Consider the following 19480-nt stretch of genomic DNA (forward strand, 5'->3'; position numbering starts at 1 on the left):
ATGAGCAAGCACATTTCTGTTTTTTGGAGACTTGCTACATTTCCATTCTAATAGCTGTGTCCACTGTGAGATGTTTTAAACTAAGTAATAAAACTACTTAACCTCTTTTAGATTTGTATGTCAGCACACCAGTCAAAACAGGATCAAAACCTATGAACAATTTCATATTGCATTTTTTAAAGAAAAGGCTTACTGGTGTAAATAACTGTTTTTAGATCTCTTCTCCGTATTTCTAGGTTTTGGAATGATGAAATGACTCATGATAGCTGAAACTTTGTGCATGATAGCCAACTACTATTAATATTTTCCTGCAATACCCAACTCTGAGAGAGTTTTTTGTATATTCTTAGTCATGTAGGGCAGCAGTGAGATTAGTGCTGGCCAGTGCCCTAGATTATCTAAGAGCCATTTTATTCCCTAGTTTTCCTCACCATGTGGGTTCCAGGTAGATTTGAAATATAGTTCCCAAATTTTACATTTCTCACCAGCAAAAAGTTCTAGTTTGACCCCAGCTGAAAAACAGTACATTGGAGAAAGGCTGAGTAGTTTGAGGTTATAAAATTCTAGCTAGTACCAGCTCATGGTACAGTGCTTTCCCCACCTGTGAAGCTTCCTCAGTGTTGTAAACTAGGGACAGAAAAGAAGGCCATTCCTCCTGACTGACATTCACAAGAGGAGTTTCAGCTCCACACCTTAATCTGAAATCCATATAAAAGAAGTCCAGATTAATAATCAATACATTCCTCCAGGGTCTTTATATTTGGTATTTCTACCACCTACTCCAATACCTTCCTCAAATAGGTATTCAATATGGCTAGATCACGAGTTGATTTCTTTAGGAGATGCAGCAGCACCTCCTCCAAGGCACTTCCTCCAAGGCACATTTCAAGACTCTTGAAATGTGCATATCTCATTAGTTCCCTCTAGGAGCCATATAAATGAATAGATCCAACCCATAGATACCAGAGTTTATATTGCCAAGGACTTGTCCATATGATTAGAAAAAAATCTGAGATAACCTTGAAAGATATTACCCAGTCATCTCAAATCTCATTTCATATCTTCCTTCGCTAATCACTCATATTTTTTCTTCCAGACTCATAGCATTTCCTGCAGTATTCCTCCATCTCTTTTCCCATATCTAAACACTAATGCAATAGATATTTGTCACTGACATAGGATTGTACCTCTCCTAACTCTTATCACCTACTGGTAAGCCTTATAAATTACAGGCCTAGACAAGCAATCTGTGCTCCACTTGAGAACTCAGTGTTCTCAAGGTACTTTGACTTACACTTTTGGTACTTCCTCTGTGTCTCATCCAGAGAGTAGAGTTCTTAAACCTGGCCATAACCGTTGGTAGTTAAAGTTAATGCTCCATAGTTGGAGCCTATGAGATAATAAAAAGCAAGTTGGTCTTAATTCCCCAATCTAGATTCAGAAGAAATGCATCACATACTATAATCACAGATATTTCATTTCATTCATTCATTTATTAATGAATTAAATTTATATAGCTGCTCATCTCAAGAGAAGGTGATAGAGGCTTGGAAGGTTTGGAAATATATTTTTTTCTCTTTGATCATTTGACTTTGCAGTTCAAGGTTCCTCAACTTGTTTACAGAGAGTAATAGTGAGAAGAGCATGGTTGTTTATACAGGTGCTCTTCGGGAGCTTTATTGGCAGCTGGATTGGAGTGAAAACAAAGCCTTGTCTTGAAAGATTATAAATGAACTTGTTTTAAATTTAATAAAAAGTTTTGAATGCCAGAGTGGCAGTGTTTTCAAGTTGGAAGAATGGCGCAACAGGAAAAAGAAACCTTAACATTGCAAAAGATTATGTAGTAGTAGAAGTAACAGAGAAAATTGAGAAGAGATTGGAGAACATAGATCGTAGAACAATAAAGTTTGATGGAAAATTGAGGATGTTCATCAAATGAAGAGGTCAGAGTTCTAAAAACTGAAGGAAAAAATAAACAAAGAGACATGAAAATTGTTGATACTGACAGTGAACTGAGCGTGGTTGGAAATGGAAAGAGTGGAATATGGAAAGAGAAGACCCCAGATTTCAAAGTATAGCAGAAGAAAAGAGAAAAGAATTGATGGAACTAAGGAGATATATTTTGTCAGAAGCATTAGTGATAACCAAAGATAAGCTGATCGAAGAAGCAGATGGAAAGTTTCAAGCTTATACAAGATATGCAATAAGCAATAAGTTGCGAAGAGAAGTCCATATAAAACTTACTAAGGAAATAACCAGAATACTAATGCCACAAATGGCAAGAGACATAAGACTGCACTATTACTGGAAAGACACAGGTTGATGTAATGAAAGCTTATAATAAAAAAATAAGTCAAATTTAGTTAAATTTAGAGCATTATGTATAAAATGAAGTGATAATAGATAAAGTTAAATAATTGTTTGATAATTATAATATGCATATATATGTATTGGTTTGATAAGAGGAAATTTGATATAAATTGCAAATGGTGACTACAAAACTATTAAATATAACCAATTTTTATTTAGAACATGTTATAAAGATGTAATGTAACTGGATGATATTGGGAAGAGCTAATGGAATGTCATTATGTGGTTTTGCTTTAAATCTGGAATATTTTATATAGAAGGATGTAAAAACAATTATAATCAAATGAAGGTTGAGGTATGATGAGAATATATATATATATATATATATATATATATATATATATATATATATATATATATATATATATATATATATATATATATATATATATATATATATATATATATATATATATATATATATATATATATATATATATATATATATATATATATATATATATTTAAAGTCACAACCCCTGGTATGCCCAAATATGGGAGGAAGGTCACACTTCCACTCTCTGTCTTCAGCTCGTCACAAGAGACCAACTGTTGCCTTTTTGTTATATTTGTTATATTTATGCTGGTAAATAAATAAAGGGAGACTAGTATAGATCTATTTCAAGCTATTTAGCTCTCATCAGCTAGCCACACCCTTACTGGGAATAGAGCACAGGTTCGATTCCCAGTAAGGGTGTGGCTAGCTGATGAGAGCTAAATAGCTTGAAATAGATCTATACTAGTCTCCCTTTATTTATTTACCAGCATAAATATAACATATATATTTATATATGTTATATATGTTATATATATAACATATATAACATATATATATATAAATATATATATATATATATTTTCTGAGGTTTTCGTGGGTGTTAATATGTAGGTCTTTGGTTATTTGGGTTTTCTCCCATGTAAAATTGGAGGTGTTTTGGCGACGTTTCGACGAAGTCTCATTTGTCATCTTCAGGCTTCGTGCTTCCAGGAGCAATGTGAGATCTCGGCTGTTTCTTCCTTTTAACTGCCAGTGGGGGTTTGAGCTGATTGGGTGGGAGCTTGGCTGTGTTCTGATTGGGTGGAGGTGTGTTCTGATTGGGTGGAGGTGTGTTCTGATTGGTTGGGGGTTTGTGTTTCATGTAAGAATAGGAGGAGTTTAAAGAGGCTAATGGTGCATTTGCAGTCTGGCTTCTTAAAATATATGATTTGATATTAATTATAGGTGGTGATTGTGGAAGGGATGCCCAGAAGTTTTTGTAACCAATCGGCACACTTTCTACAATTTGTAATTGAAGATGGTTTTGTGTTTTATTTGTGTGTTTTGTCTGTTGGTGTTTATTCAAAAATAAAAACAAATATTAAAAAAAGGCCTTGTACGGTGCACTGCACACTGGCTATCCAACTCAGAATGAAGAAGCAACCAGGAAAGTGTTTTCATGAACTCTGGGGAGAAGTTTCTTCCATAGTGTGGAGACCACCACAGAGAAGGACACTTCTTGGTCCTCATCACATTTAACTCATGAAAAGTGGGGACATTCAGCATCTCTTCGTGGAATGCATAAATGAACCACCAGTAGTTGAAACAGACTGTCCTGGTATGCCTGAAAGCCAAGCTATATGAGTGGAGTATTTTTTGTCTTAAAACTGGAAGCTTAGATTGTATCTTGAAGCCTGATGGCAATTATTCCAATGATGGAAGCAATAATACTGTAGTGCTAAATATGCTCATCCTTGTTAGCAGCTGTTCTAGGGTATTTTGGTATAATTGTAATGCCTAAATCATCTCCAAAGGCAACTCCATATAGAATGTACTGCACAGTGATAAGATCAGTAATGGTTATAAAGTAATTTATTCTTCCTCAAGCCTTCCTTAACAATCTCTAAAAATTTTGGGATTGGAATTACCATGCTTCCCAACCTACATAGGGTTTTGCTGACTGGAAATTTTTGTAATCTAATATATCTGAATCATCAAGACAGGAAGAGCTACTTTGATCCATAGATTCTATTCTCATTTTAGTGTTGATGTTTTTATTGCTGATCCTGAATATGTGTTGCTCTTTTCTCTGCAGCCAATATACTTAACCATCACATTCAAGAAAAAGTACAAATACTAAGTTTAAAACTATGGCATTATATTATCACAAAAGTCCTAGAAAATGTTTCAATGAGGAACATGGTTTTCTTAAAATTTTATCTTCTGTCAGCATAGCAAAACTTGTTTAACTGCTGATTTTAAGTGTGTTAATTGAGTAATTAAAGTTTTAGTAGAGTGATATGGATCATCTATAGAAATGGCTGTTTTCCTAATTAATTTATCTTGGCAAGCCAACTCCATTCTCCATTTGACAGTTTGTGTATGGGCTTGTGATATTTCTATTCCTTTGACATAAATCATGAAAGGAGAGATTCTGCTTTCAGTGCTTACTCTGGCATTGTTATGTTACTGGCATTTTATTTTTTTAAAAACAGCAACAACATAGGTTTCTCAGATGTGGGCAATTAGTTTTGTTAGAAAAAGATAAAAAGTCTCCCCTTGCTGAAAAGGAAAATAAAATAGGAAAGTTCTCTATATAGTGAATTAATTGTAGTTAGATATTGCCTGCTTTGATTTTTAGTAATTTCCAAGTTTTTAGATACATGACAATAAGGTTGTAATGAAGGCATTCTTCCTGAGAATTTTAGAATGTCAGTTCCTATTGATTGGAAACTATCTCCTCTTTCAAAGAACATTGCAAATATCCAACGCTAAGGATGCAGTGGGCGTGTCAAAATTTTCAACTTTCATTTTCCAAACGTTAGGGGTGCTCAAAAGTTGTGACACTTCTTGGGGATTTTAAAGATATTTTGCTTTAATATAATTTAGATGTGCTCGGTAAGTAACTACATAAGTATCATAACTTTTAAACATTTTGCTTGTTTTATAATATGGGAAGTGAAAGTCAAGGATGTAATAAAACACCCTCTGTTGAATTCAGTTGGATTCAGAACAATTGAGATAGTGTTAGAGACCCAAGAACTGACATAAAATAGTGAAGAGGCAGCCCATGGTCTGATGTTTGTGTGAACAAATTAGAGCAAAGTCTTGGAAGCAAAAGAAAGGATGCAATAGCCTTTATTTCTAGCTCTGGACTTTAAAAAAATTGAAGTTCACAAGCTTGCACTCTCTCTCTCAATTGGTCTGTTTAGACTTCCCGACTATGCAGAAGTAGAAGTAGTCCTTGAGTTGCAACCATTCATTTAGCAATTGTTTGAAGTTACAATGGCACTGAAAAAAAATGAGTAATGACTGGTTCTTGCTTTTGGGCCATTGCAGCAACCCCACAATTTGGGTACTTGGCAACCAGCATGTATTTATGAGAGTTTCAGCATCCTGGAGTCACGTGATTTCCAGTTTCTACTTTCCCAGCCCGCTTACGACAAACAAAGTCAATGGAGGAAGCTGGATTCGCTTTTACAACTGCAGAATTCATTTAACATCTGGAGAGATTGCTTAACAACTGTAGCAAAAAAGGTTATAAATTTGGGCACAACTCACTTGACAATTGCCTTGCTTAACAACAGAAATTCTGGTCCCAGTTGTGGTCATAAGATGAAGTCTACATAACAGCAGGATGAAAGTTTACACTTTCTAGTCTGATAAATTAAATTCTGTTTTCCTGGTGCTCCTCTTGGCTCAGAGGTACCGTTGAATTTGGGCTGGTATCTGCAGAAGCAGGTGCTGGGGTAGTGAGATTTCTATAATTCTATACTGGAGATTCTTTGTGGATGCAAAAGCTTTCAGAGCTACATTTGGCTTACCCTCTTCCTCTGAGAATAAACTAGCTATGAAATCCAAACGGATTATATATGAGAGCCATTACTGTCCTAGAGCATCACTGTTAAAAAAAGAAGCTTTCTTGGTTTGTGTAAACAGGTTTGATCAGAAATTTTATGGTACAACCCCATCCCTTCAGTGCAGTGTTTCTGAATTGTGAATTATTGGAATTCTTATTGAAATTATCATCTACTTTTGCCCGTATAAATGTTGCATAAACTAGTCCTTTCCTTAAGGAAATTGAGAGTATACAACACACATACAATCAGTGGCGAAATTCAAATTTTTCTACTACCGGTTCTGTGGGTGTGGCTTGGTGGACATGGTGTGGCTTGGTGGGCGTGGCAGGGGAAGGATACTGCAAAATCATTCTCACCCCACTCTGGGGCCAGCCAGAGGTGGTATTTCCCGGTTCTACAAAGTACTCAAAATTTATCCTACCAGTTCTCCAGAACCTGTCAGAACCTGTTGGATTTCACCCCTGGTACACATGCATTCATACAAAGAAGAGCAACTAAGATGATTAAAGGCCTGGAAACTAAAACATATGAAATACACTTGCAAGATTTGGGTTTGGCTAATTTAGAGAAAAGAAGGGCAAGGAAGAACATAATAGCAGTCTTCCAATATTTGAAGGGCTGCCACAAAGAGGAGGGGGGTAAATCTATTTTCCAAAGCACCAGAGGGCAGGACAAGAAACAAAGGATGGAAACTAATCAAGGAGAGAAGCAACCTGGAATTGAGGATAAACTTCCTAATAATGAGGACAATTAACCAGTGGAAGAGCTTGCCTTTAGATGTAGGTGCTTCATCACTGGAGGTTTTTAAGAAGAGAGCAGACAGTTATTTGTCTGAAATGGTATAGGATCTCCTGCTTGAGCAGGGGGCTGGATTAGAAGACCTTCAAGGTCCCCTCCAGCTCTGTTCTGATTGTGAGTTCAGTGGAGAATGACCTTATTTTACTGATTCAGACTATCATGGGGACAACTGCATTGAAGAACCCTACTAAGGCTGATCAGCTCCTTGTTTATAGACTTCCTTATACAGGTAATCCTGGGGTTATGACATTCATTCAGCAACCATTCAGACTTTGGCAGCACTGAATGAATGATAATTAGAACTGGTTCTCAGAGCTCTGGCTGTTGCAGCATCCTGATGGTCATGTGATCATAATTTCCAACATTCTCTGGTGACATCCCACAAGCAAAATCAATGGGGAAATTAAACGTGAGATATTTGTTTAATGACCTGTACCATCCTCAGGCTACGATGGCAACTGGGACTGCTGGAATTGCCACTAAGTGATGCAGTCATGGGACATTGCATTTTACAATGGCATCAGCAATGGAGATTATGGTCCCAATTGCTCTCATAATCCATGGACTACCTGTACTCAAGATGTTTGATTTCATTAGTGTTTTACTTGTGTGGCAATCTGTGCCTGCAGAATTGTTTGCACATAGGCTTTTCCACTACAGATGGACAGTCTAATGTATGGACATCTGGTGGCAGTATTATGGTAACACTGAATGATTGTCATAGTTCTGCCACTAGATATTCAAATTTGAAATGATGCCTTCCTAAATGCAAATAAAACATGAAGGTTTCTGCTTACTTCTCTGTAATAAATGCAGAGCAATGCTTGTGGCATACCATGAAAAGACTCTAACATGTTACCATAGGAGATGGCTGTAAAACATGATCTATGGCAGTAAAGAATTTAAAGTTTTGTGGCATCCTGGAGAGTGTTTAATTGCATTTGTGTTTCATTACAACCCTGTCTCTTTTTGGCTAAATTTATTTTAACTAATTAGTTTGAAATGTCAGAGTAGTATTTCAGATGACAGAAATGCACATTATCTCATGTAGTGGATAACCCTAGTGAAAAATATGTATTGTGGTGTCTGATCTAATTAAGCATTTTTAAAAGATTTCCTGGACATTTCTAAGAAAATGCTTGAATGGGATTGTATTTCTCTCATTGTTACACATACCTCAGTGGCTTTTTAGATGGACCAAAAGAAGGTATTATAATTATAAATCAGTCTAGCTGGGGATACTATCTGAAGGATAGTATAGATTATGGCTGTCAAACTCATGGTGCCACATTGTTGTCATGTGATATTTTGCGACATTTTCCCCATTCATGGACCTGTGATGTGTGTGGCCTGTACGTGATGCATCCAGCCACCAGTTTGACACCCCTAGTATAGATGATCCTTAAAAACCTATAATAGGTATACATATCAGAAGAGAATAAGGATTTCTATCCCACTTTTCCTCCAAGGACCTTAAAGTAAGATGCTTCAATCTCTTAACCCGAATCTCCATTTTAGCTTCTCAATCTAAACCACCCAGTTGTGACCATTCCTGGATTGGGAGGCGCTGCTAATTGTCATACACACCTTAGTTACCTCAGAGTTGGACTAGTGCAACATTTTGTATACGGGGCTGCCCTTGAAAAGTATTTGGAAGCTTCATTTTTTTACTTGGCTTTTTTGGCTGTTCCTGTGATTGTTACTTGCTACCAATGTGACTATTTGACAAGCTCTTCATAACACAGAAGATGCTTGAAGAGATGTGAGATTGAGAAATGCCAGACTAATCATATTGCATTCTTTGACAAAGTGACAAAATTAGTGGATCAGAGGAATGCCGTCGATATAGTTTACTTGGACTTCAGTAAGGCATTTGATAAGGTAGACCATAACCTACTACTAGATAAAGTAGAAGAATGTGGGTTGGACAGCATTACCACCAGATGGATTCGTAACTGGCTGACTAACTGCACTCAACGTATAGTCCTCAATGGACCTGCATCTACATGGAGGGAAGTATACAGTGGAGTACCCCAAGGCTCTGTTTTAGGCCCAGTACTCTTCAACATCTTCATCAATGATTTGGATGAGGAAATAAATGGGGAACTCATCAAATTTGCAGATGACACCAAGATGGCAGGAATAGCCAACACTCCAGAAGATAGGCTTAAGATACAGAAGGATCTTGACAAACTTGAACATTGGGCACTATCTAATAAAATGAAATTCAATGGTGAAAAGAGTAAGGTTCTACATTTAGGCAAGAAAAATGAAATGCAAAGGTACAGTATAGGTGGTACCTTGCTCAATAGTAGCAACTGTGAGAGGGATCTTGGAGTCCTAGTGGACAACCATTTAAATATGAGCCAGAAGTGTGCAACAGCTGCCAAAAAAGCCAACACAGTTCTAGACTACATAAACAGAGGGATAGAATCAAGATCACGTGAAGTGTTAATACCACTTGATAATGCCTTGGTAAGGCCACACTTGGAATACTGCATTCAGTTTTGGTCGCCACGATGTAGAAAAGATGTGGAGACTCTAGAAAGAGTGCAGAGAAGAGCAACAAAGATGATTAGGGGACTGGAGACTAAAACATATGAAGAACGGTTGCAGGAACTGGGTATGTCTAGTTTAATGAAAAGAAGGACTAGGGGAGAAATGACAGCAGTGTTGCAATATCTCAGGGGTTGCCACAAAGAAGAGGGAGTCAAACTATTCTCCAAGGCACCTGAGGGTATAACAAGAAGCAATGGGTGGAAACTAATCAAGGAAAGAAGCAACTTATAACAGGATAAATTTCCTGACAGTTAAAACAATTAATCAGTGGAACAGCTTGTCTCCAGACAACACTGGAAATCTTTAAGAAGATGTTGGATAGCCATTTTTCTGAAATGGTATAGGGTTTCCTGCCTAGGCATGGAGTTGGACTAGAAGACCTCCAAGGTCCCTTCCAACTCTGCTATTGTATTGTATTGTATTGTATTGTATTGTATTGTATTGTATTGTATTGTATTGTATTGTATTGTAAATAATTCTTGACGGTTATAACGCAGGCAGATAAACAATTCTACCAGGCACCAATAATTCTGTAAAACAAAACCATTCTGTTTGTAGTGTTCTATCTTTTCATGCTTGTCAGATGGTTTAACAGTACATTACCTGTAACAAAGATTTTCTGCACTATTCATGTCATGTTTCTCTGAATTTGAATCTTGCTTAGTGTTGCATATGACTTCTTTTTATGACTTATTATGGGCTGTACAGAATACAGTAAAGATGAGTAAAATAGCTTGTCAGATAAACATGAGGGGTTTGCAAACATATGACAGCACAATAGGCTTAGATCAGCCTTCTGCAATTAGGCACTCTCCCAGAAATGTTGGACTGCAGCTCCCATCAGACCTGGATCAGGATGGCTACAGATGATGAGAATTATAGCTCAACATATCTGGAGAGTATCAGGTTCAGAAAGGCTGGATTGAACAATCTGTTCAATTGATATAATCCAAAGCATGGCAGATTCCAAATTTTGCAGATGACAGTTTGTAAATTGTCTTGTAAATGTCCTTCTGTTCCATTTGTAATTTTTGATTCTCCAGTAATAACTCTTCCAGGATCTTTTGCTATCTTTTGTGAGTGGCCAGAGCTATACAAGCTTTTAAGTTTCTTCCCAAGTAATTCCCCTTCTCTTGTCTCTTATTAATAACTGGAAATACAATTATCTCACAGTCTTTGAGAAACAGGACACTTCCACACTGTCTGATTCCCATTTCTGACTCCCTCACTAACCAAGCTCAAAAGCAACTTGTTTTCTTTGCATTACACATTTCAAGTCACTCTTCTCTAGCTGACTAATAAGATGTAAAATATATACCTTATTACTTTTTAAAATAGCAGCTTGCTGTGATGAGGAAAGGATAGGTTGCTATCCATTTTGCAACCTGGTCCTTTTCTCAGTAGCTGTAAGCATGGTTGCATGTTGTCAGAGAGTCTGGAGTGATGGAGAGGGAGAGAAACATTCTAAATAATAACTGCATAAAGGCTCAAGAACAGATAGTTGAAGATTGCCTGTATTAGGAAGATGGTCCTGGAAGAATAAAATTCTCCTCACCTAAGTAGAAAATGAATTTCTAGTAACTCCAGTGTCATCCCTGTGATGTGATGTATAGGCATAGGTTGAAGGACCCTCTTCGTATTTGTTTGTAGATGGACTGTGGCCACTGCCACATCACTAGTGTCAGCCCCAACCATGAAAGGCCTAGATAGTTCTGGGTGTTGCAGAACCGGCTCTTTTGCGAATAATGCTTTTAGGTGCTGAAATGTGTTCTGACACTTAAGTGTCCATTGCAGAGAACATCCAGGTCATGGCTTCTTGGTCATGTGCTGTGTTTTCAAAAGGTCTGTAAGCAGTAGAGCTACCTGGGCAAAAGACGGAATGAACTGGCGATAAAAATTGGTGAATCCCAAGAAACTCTGCAACTGTTTTCGAGTCCTGGGTGCTTGCCAGTCCATCACCACCTTGACCTTGGTAGGATCGATCTCTACTCCTTTTGGGGATATACAAAATCCTAGTTAGTCCAATTGTATCTGATGAAATTCACATTTGGACAATTTGACATACAAACGGGATGTTAATAATTTTTTGAGAACCTGGCATACTAGGGGGCGTGCTCTTGCATAGTTTTTGTATAGATAAGGATATCATCTAGATAAACCAAAACCCCGTTATACAGATCTTCATGCAGCACCTTGTTGATGAGCTGCATGGACACTGCAGGCGCCATTTGTAGGCCAAAGGGCATCATTTAGTATTATTTTTTTTTAGTATTTTATTGGAATTTATAGGCCGCCCTTTTCCCTGAGGGGACTCAGGGCGGCTTACAATCAAAAAGGGGGGGGGGTGCAAATACAAAAACAAAAACAGTAGGTGAATAAAATAAGACAATAAAAACACAACTTGCATTCAGCATTCAACACTCGGGTGGGGCGAATTAGGAACTTATCCCCAGGGAAAGCCAGATCTTGAGGGCTGTGCGGAAGGTCTGTACGGTGGTGAGGGTGCGAATCTCAATGGGGAGGTCGTTCCACAGGGTCGGAGCTGCTACAGAAAAGGCTCTCCTCCGTGTAGTCGCCAGTCGGCATTGACTGGCGGATGGAATTCGGAGGAGGCCCAATCTGTGCGATCTAATTGGTCTGAGGGAGGTAATCGGCAGGAGGCGGTCTCTCAAGTACTCAGATCCACTACCATGGAGAGCTTTATAGGTGGTCATTAGTACCCTGAAGCGCACCCGGAGATCAACAGGTAGCCAGTGCAGTTCGCGGAGGATGGGTGTTATGTGGGCGAACCGCGGTGCGCCCACTATCACTCGCGCAGCTGCATTCTGAACTAACTGCAGTCGCCAGATGCACTTCAATGGCAGCCCCATGTAGAGCACATTGCAGTATTCCAGCCTAGAGATCACAAGGGCTCGAGTGACTGTTGCGAGGGCCTCCCAGTTCAGGTAGGGTCGTAACTGGCGGACCAGGTGAACCTGGGCAAATGCCCCCCTGGTCACAGCTGACAAATGATGGTCGAAAGTCAGCTGTGGGTCCAGGAGGACTCCTAAGTTACGAACCCTATCTGAGGGGTGTAAAATCATCCTGAATTGGTAGCTGCCTAGGGGACAATTAAAATGTGTTTTCCACTTGTCCCCTGCCCTGACTCTCACTCTGTAATATGCTTCCCAGAGATCCAGTTTTCCAATATGTCCTTCATCAACAGAAGGAGATACAGATGTTCTATACACATGGTGCTGATCCTCCAAAATTCGACACACAGGCCCTGTCCTTCTTTTCTCTAAATAAGACAACCCCAGTCTTGTAGAGATTCATGGAAAGAAGCACCTCTAACAGCATAGTGACCTGTCTATAGAAGAGAAAACAGTATTTTTGTCAATTCTCATCCTACTTCCTTTGGCTAGGTTGCAAGGCATAGAAGAATACTTGGAATGATTTGCAGAGGCAAAAAAATCAGGATAAGTGAAGATTTTTTTAAAGTAAAATCAGCAGTGCAGGATGAATTTTTCTGACCTTATGCAAATGAATTAATCAGTCAATCTATTAATCTGAGGGTAGCTGTGAAAGGTGACTCATGAAACTGTCAAATCACTTTCCTTTTGAGGTCCTGTTGTATCTGCTACAGCTAAGAGCAGGATGTAATGAAGATTTTCACCAATAGGAAAAGAGGTCCATAAATTTGATAGAACATTCAACATAACAGATGGAATGATTGCTTTCTTTATGTCTTGCATTTGCTCTCTCTCTCTCTCACCCACACAGTCATAAATAAATAATTTTAGGCTCACCATGGTTGAGCAAGATATAAATCAGCTCAACTGCTGGACATAGATGATGGTAGGAGAACACAGGTATGGAACTTATTTGAAGCAATGCAACAACATGATATGGAACTTTCAAAGCCTCACAGGCATCTTTTGATTTCCATCAAGACATCATAATTCTTTTTCTTTTCATTCAAATAATTTTGCCTCTTCATTTAGATATTTTTAAAAGATCTATCTTTGCTATGTTTCTCAAACAGTTGCAGTTGCTATTTGATGCTGCTGTCCCTCTTTCATTAAGTTCTATTTCCTACATTCTACCTTCACCCCCATGTTGTTGGCCTAACAAAGCTTATAAGTACACTGGTAGGAATTTACCTCATATATGTCCCAGGATCAGTAATGGTATCCTCTTTTCTTCACTACCGGTTCGGTAGCATGTGCAGAAGGTCCATGATGACATCTGGGTGGGTGGGTGGAGCCTTGCTCCGCCGCCACTACTGGTTCGCCTGAACCTGTGCGAACTAGCAGAATACCAACTCTGCCCAGGTTATATCCCCAAACAGCATGATTTAGGATAAACGTCATTTACTATTATTATCATTTATTAGTTTATTCATTTAAATAGTACTTTAGCATGCAAAAGGTCAGTCCTCAATCTACATCTTTCAGAAGTGTTGCAATTGGAGGTCACAGAATTCTGTGGTAACAGTAGTAAGTAAGATATAAGTAGGCAAATAATTAATTCTGTCTTTATCAGTGATTAATTCAGAAAGCCTTTTATTTTTCTTAAATCATGCTGTTAATTTAAATGTATTTATTTAATAGAATTAATGCTATTTTTTGTGTAACTGCTCTTGTGTGATACTTAAATATTCAATATCATCTTAAACAAGATGATACGGCTTCTCCGTCTGGTTCTAGTTTCTCATAGTGATGTTTAGTTTTAATTATGCCTCTGTAGCATTTGGACTTCTTTCTAATTTTCATATTATTTGAAAACCAGGCTAATAAATGCTTCGTCTTAATAAATATTTTAAATTATTCTGTTTTAAAATTAAATTAATTTAATTTTTCATAGGAGGCAACAACAGGAGAGTGTGGAAAAGAAGGTTCTAATTTTCAAGTTACCTCAGGACAAAACAACTGTGACCAGATGGGGACTGGCGGTTCCCAGAGTTTGGTTGCTCCTGCTGGCGTCTCCACAGGTACTTCAGCAGCAGCTTCTTTCTTCATAAGGTAATACTGCTGCATTGGATATTAAATAGCGGCAAACCAAATGTTCTTAAACTTCCTTCCTTTCAGGGACTGCTCAGGTAATTGACTGTAGTGAGGCTGTTTGGATAACATAATTATTATACATGGCAGCACAAGTCTGAAACCCCTAGTGAGGGGGAAAAGTAGCTATTGGAAATTGTGGGAAGAAACTGATGACAAGATTAAGTTCCTCTTGCTACTCACTGTGCATCTGCTGGAAATCCTGCCTTTTCGGCCCTGCTTTGCCAAAAAAAGAAAAAAAACTCACCCTGCCTATGTTATAAAAGTATAATTCTACTTGCTAACAACATTAGTTCCCCCACCCTCTTATTTGTAGAGTTTACAGTGAATTCCTTTTCTTCCAGTGACCTTGCAGAAATTTTGTGATTTTTCTTATCATGTTTCCCCGAAATTACGACATGTCCCGATAATAAGACCATGCCATATTTTTCCTGTGGGCAAAGCCCCCTGGACAACCCCCCCTCCAGCCAGGCAGAGCGCCACTCACCAACCTAGCAATATCCCAAAGGCACAAAGCCACAGGAGCCGGGGGGAGGGGGGCAAAGGCGCTCACATTGCTTGACGCCTTTGGGATACCGCTAGATTGGTGGGTGGCGCTGTTCCCAGCTGGAGTGGGGGGCTGCCAGGCAGCTGCTCCCATGAACAGCTGCCCAGCAATGCCCCTTTCCAGCCGGACAGAACGCCACTCACCGACCCAGTAATATCGCAAAAGAAGGAAATAATTTCTGAAAATCTTGACAAGAAAACTTAGCTATTAGTCTAGAATAACTTGAAGTCCCTCCCTCCCCCCTCAGTGAGTTATAGGGAATTCCTAAGGGAATCTTTCAGTATTTTTAAACAATTTCTTCACAGCTGTTTAGACTGCGATCCCCCCCTCCCCCGGTCCATGGAGCGGTACTGGTCCATGGCCTCTAAGGAACCAGTCTGCAAATTGTGGGGATTAAGCAAAACTTCATTTGCACATATGTGGGACCTGGGTTGTGTGTGAAACTTCCCCCCGCCCCAATCCATGGAAAAGTCCTCGAAACCAGTTTTCAATGCCAGAAATGTTGGGGATTGCTGACAACCTTCACACAGATGATACATAAGCAATTATTTTGCTTTTTGCATGCCATTAAATAAAATAATCAATTTGGGTCCCCATTTTTGGGTGTGTTGCATGATGCTCTCTGTATATGTTGTATGTCAGGTACTAGGAAGAGCAATTTCTCTAGCCAGCATATGCAAAGGTTAGGATGGGCTCCTTTGGCATGTTTCCTCTTCCTGCTGAACTGCAAAAGAAAAAGAATGCCTGAATAATATTCTGTACTGTACATTTGAAAGCCATTATTTTAATCTCACACTGATTCCAACTGTCTTTTTATAGATAGTATCTACTTAACTTGGAAAGAAGTTGCTTTGTTACTTTCCATAAATGTAGAATATGCATCCATTCATTTTTAAAATGGTTGTTAAATTCATCAGGCTGAATTATGTACTGGTCATATTTGATATTTTTATTCTTTTGCCTCAAAACGAATAGACATTATGTCTCTTTGTCTTGTTGCTTCCCCCTCCCCACTCTTTTTTTTTTTTTTTTTTTTTTTTGCACAGGAACACTTTTGAATAACTGGTACCAAGGTAATATTTTAAATAGAAAGTAAATTCCTGAATTCAAGGGTGTCAAACTGGATCCCATTGTGGGCCGCATCAGGAGTTTGTTTGCCCTTGGAGGGCTGGTGTGGGCTTAACCCTGGTCATCTTGGCTGACTGGGTGTGGCGGGGCCAGGCCTGGGGCGGCAGGGAGCGGTCCTTCGACATCTCTGGGATGGCCTCGTGGGCCAACTCTACAACCTATCGCAGGCTGCATGTTTGAAATGTCTATTCTATATCTTCTGGTTGGACATATCAGTTGAGAGTTGGGGGCGTGGTGGGAGGCACTGAGATTTACTACGTTTTCACCAGATCGGGGAAAGCTACTGATGGAATTTGGGTGAACAAAATGAAAAGTTTACAACATTGCAGCCTTATTCACACAACCTTGTCTTGATTGTGTTCTGCTTATAGATGGACATTCTTTTGTAGTGTTGAAAATAAGTCTGTTCAGTAATTTGTATTTCTATTCCTTCAGTTTCCTAATTGAATATTAGGAAAACATCAATAAGGGAGACCAATTATCTAGAGAGGTCATGGCTTCCCTTTCACAGGATATGTGGAAATGAAGGCTAGGCAACCATCTGTCAGGGATGTTTTAATTTGGATTCCTGCATTGAATTACATTGGATGGAAAAAAAAAACCAACTCCTTCCGAGTTCAATTCTATAACTCAAATGCCCAGAGCAGCACTTAGTTGTTTATCTTTAAAGAAAACCTTTTAGCACACTTATTTCTAGAATCAGATGTTCAGTCATATTTGTATGCTTCTGAGTTTTCAGATTAAAGAATCTAATTATTTTCTAATGAACATTAATGATACATATAAACTGAGGGTCACTCTCCTATTACAGGCACCTGATGGTTTGCTGATAACCATTTGGCCATTAGATTGACCATAAAATACAGTCAATAATTGAGGTGACAGAGAGCAGAGATCTTAGCAGTTTTAAACCTGACAAGACAGCTTGTCAGGACTCGGGGTACTGATTGAACAGTGACTGAGCATATGATTAGGCCATTGGAGCAGTAATGAAATGGCAACAAAAGCATTGCAACATTAGTACAACTGCTAAATGACTAATGTGCTTTACTTCCAAGGCTCAGGCACTTCAATTAGTTCTAATAAATTGTTCACTTGGCTATTCATTGCGAACTGTGGGTAGCACTGTGTAGGAAGCTTTGGATTGTTTTGTATGCCATTTCGGGATAACGATGGGATAGTGACAGTGGGAAGGATAGTTTCCCTTCCTTGTGTTCTTCCAGATGAGTAACTTCCAGTAGTAGTACTAATCAAAAGGCATTATGCAGTTGCTTCATTTTCCTTTCCTTAATAGGTTTTCAGGAATAGGAAGAAAAAGATAAGAATTACAAATATGGAACATAAAAGTTTTGTGCTTGAGGCATGGCAATTGCACAATAAATATGTCTCCTTGAACTATCTGTTGATATTTGGATCATAAATGATTACTCTTGGACAACCCAAATTTGTGCCTATATTCTTAGTTTTGCACATAATGACTGTTATTGAAAGTTGTTATATAGACTTACAGTGTGCATTAGATGCAGGGGTGGTATTTACTTACCTTCCCTACCGGTTTGCAAATGTGAGCGGGCACCAGCTCCGTGCATGCGCTCAGCTTTCCATGCATGCGCTTTTGGAGGAAAAAGGGCCTAAATAGGATGCCATAGAGCCAGGGTGGGTGGACGGGGCCACCCACGATTTCTGCTACTGGTTTGGGTGAACCATCCGAACCTTCTGCCTTTTTTCACCATTGGATGCATGAGATAATTTGCTGGTAATTGTAATTTCCGCACTCTTTATATATAAAGTAAATAAATATGAGTATATTACCCTAGCCAATTTAGTGTGGTAGTTAAAGCACTAGACTAAAAACCTGGAGGCTCTGAATTCTAATCCTGCTTCAGGTACAAAGGCAGCAGGTTGACTTTGGACCAGTCACTTTCTTTCATCCTTAGGAAGCAAGCAGTGATCAGCCACTTTTGAAAACACTGCCCAGAAAACTGCAGGGACTTGTCCAGGCAGTCACCAGGAGTTAATACTGACTCAAATCTCAATCAATCAATCCATCATTAAGTGGTTTTCTCAAAATTATTGCTCTTTCTTGGGAAAATATATATAGGCAACTTATGTCATATTAATGGGCACCATTTGTAAGGTGCATGAACTTTGTATACCAGCCAAGGTAGCCTAATATTAAATCTATTATTCGTCTTTCAAGACTTCAGATAGATGAATCTAAAGTACAGCATAGTCCTACGATATGATATTTTTGCAATCAGCAATAAAGATATTGATTTAGAGTTTTGTAAAAAAAAGAAATGTGCATGTTGTGCTATTTATATTTGTGTATACACACATAGGCATGTACATATTAACTTAAACATTCATGGCATACAAAGATTAATCAAAACCCTTGTAACTATTAGCATGCTTTCTCTACTGTCCTTCATAGCTGAGATCTCCTTTTAGGAGTGAACACTTTTCATTTTCACCCCTTCCCCATCTTCACATTCATACATTATTTAATACAGTGAACAATGTGAACTGCCTTTTGTCTTTCTGAACTGCTGGCTGTCCAGGCTTTTGTGATGTGACCTTGGTTAGTAACCATAGAAACGTGTTAAAAGCATCAGCCTAAAAAAAACAACAGTCAAAAAAGAAACAGTAGTTAGGAATGACAATTCCATGAAAGGAGGTCATGATATATTAACAACAATAAAAGCATATATTATGTCTAACCTGTTAAACTTGATTTTTCTGTGATGATCAGCACTTTCAGAATGTTCATCAAGGTAGAGGAAGACAGAAACATTTTTGTGCATTTTAATAATAGCCTTTATTGAAATATTTGATACCAAATCTTGGGTAAGTGTCACTTCAAGTCTTGCTTTAGCTCTTAAAACGAGCATTATTTCCTTGTTGAGTTGCTGATATATTCCTCCAATTTTCTGTATGTGATAGTTAGAAATGTTTACTCATCCTGATCATTCTAGGAATAATGGCACTTCAGCTCAGTGTAAAGCTGGCACGATGCAAAGTTATCTAGACAGATGGAGAATGCATAACTGAGTCTGTAGTTATGTAGGTCAGTACAAGCTAATGGATTCTGTGACTCATCAGATACCAACTTATTTCTTTAACAACTTGCATATAAAATTGCTGGAGGCTATAGAGAGAAGTCAAGGTTTTTAAGGGAAATTTATATGGGCACTTTTTA

General features: G+C 38.4%; 1 protein-coding gene across 1 annotated transcript in view; it reads left to right on the forward strand.

Moving 5' to 3' along the window:
* The window catches only part of KIF26A (kinesin family member 26A), a 94298-nt gene that overhangs the window by 12364 nt on the left and 62454 nt on the right, over nucleotides 1–19480 (forward strand). Inside the window, exon 3 of the mRNA XM_087704752.1 lies at nucleotides 14410–14567. Within this exon, the coding sequence (XP_087560878.1) occupies nucleotides 14410–14567 (158 nt within the window). The remainder of the gene's footprint in view (nucleotides 1–14409; nucleotides 14568–19480) is intronic.

The sequence above is a fragment of the Thamnophis sirtalis genome, unplaced genomic scaffold (assembly GCF_051295495.1).
Source record: "Thamnophis sirtalis isolate CommonGarterSnake01/CBP01778 unplaced genomic scaffold, rThaSir2_p1.2 scaffold_1, whole genome shotgun sequence".
Taxonomy (NCBI): Eukaryota; Metazoa; Chordata; class Lepidosauria; order Squamata; family Natricidae; genus Thamnophis; species Thamnophis sirtalis.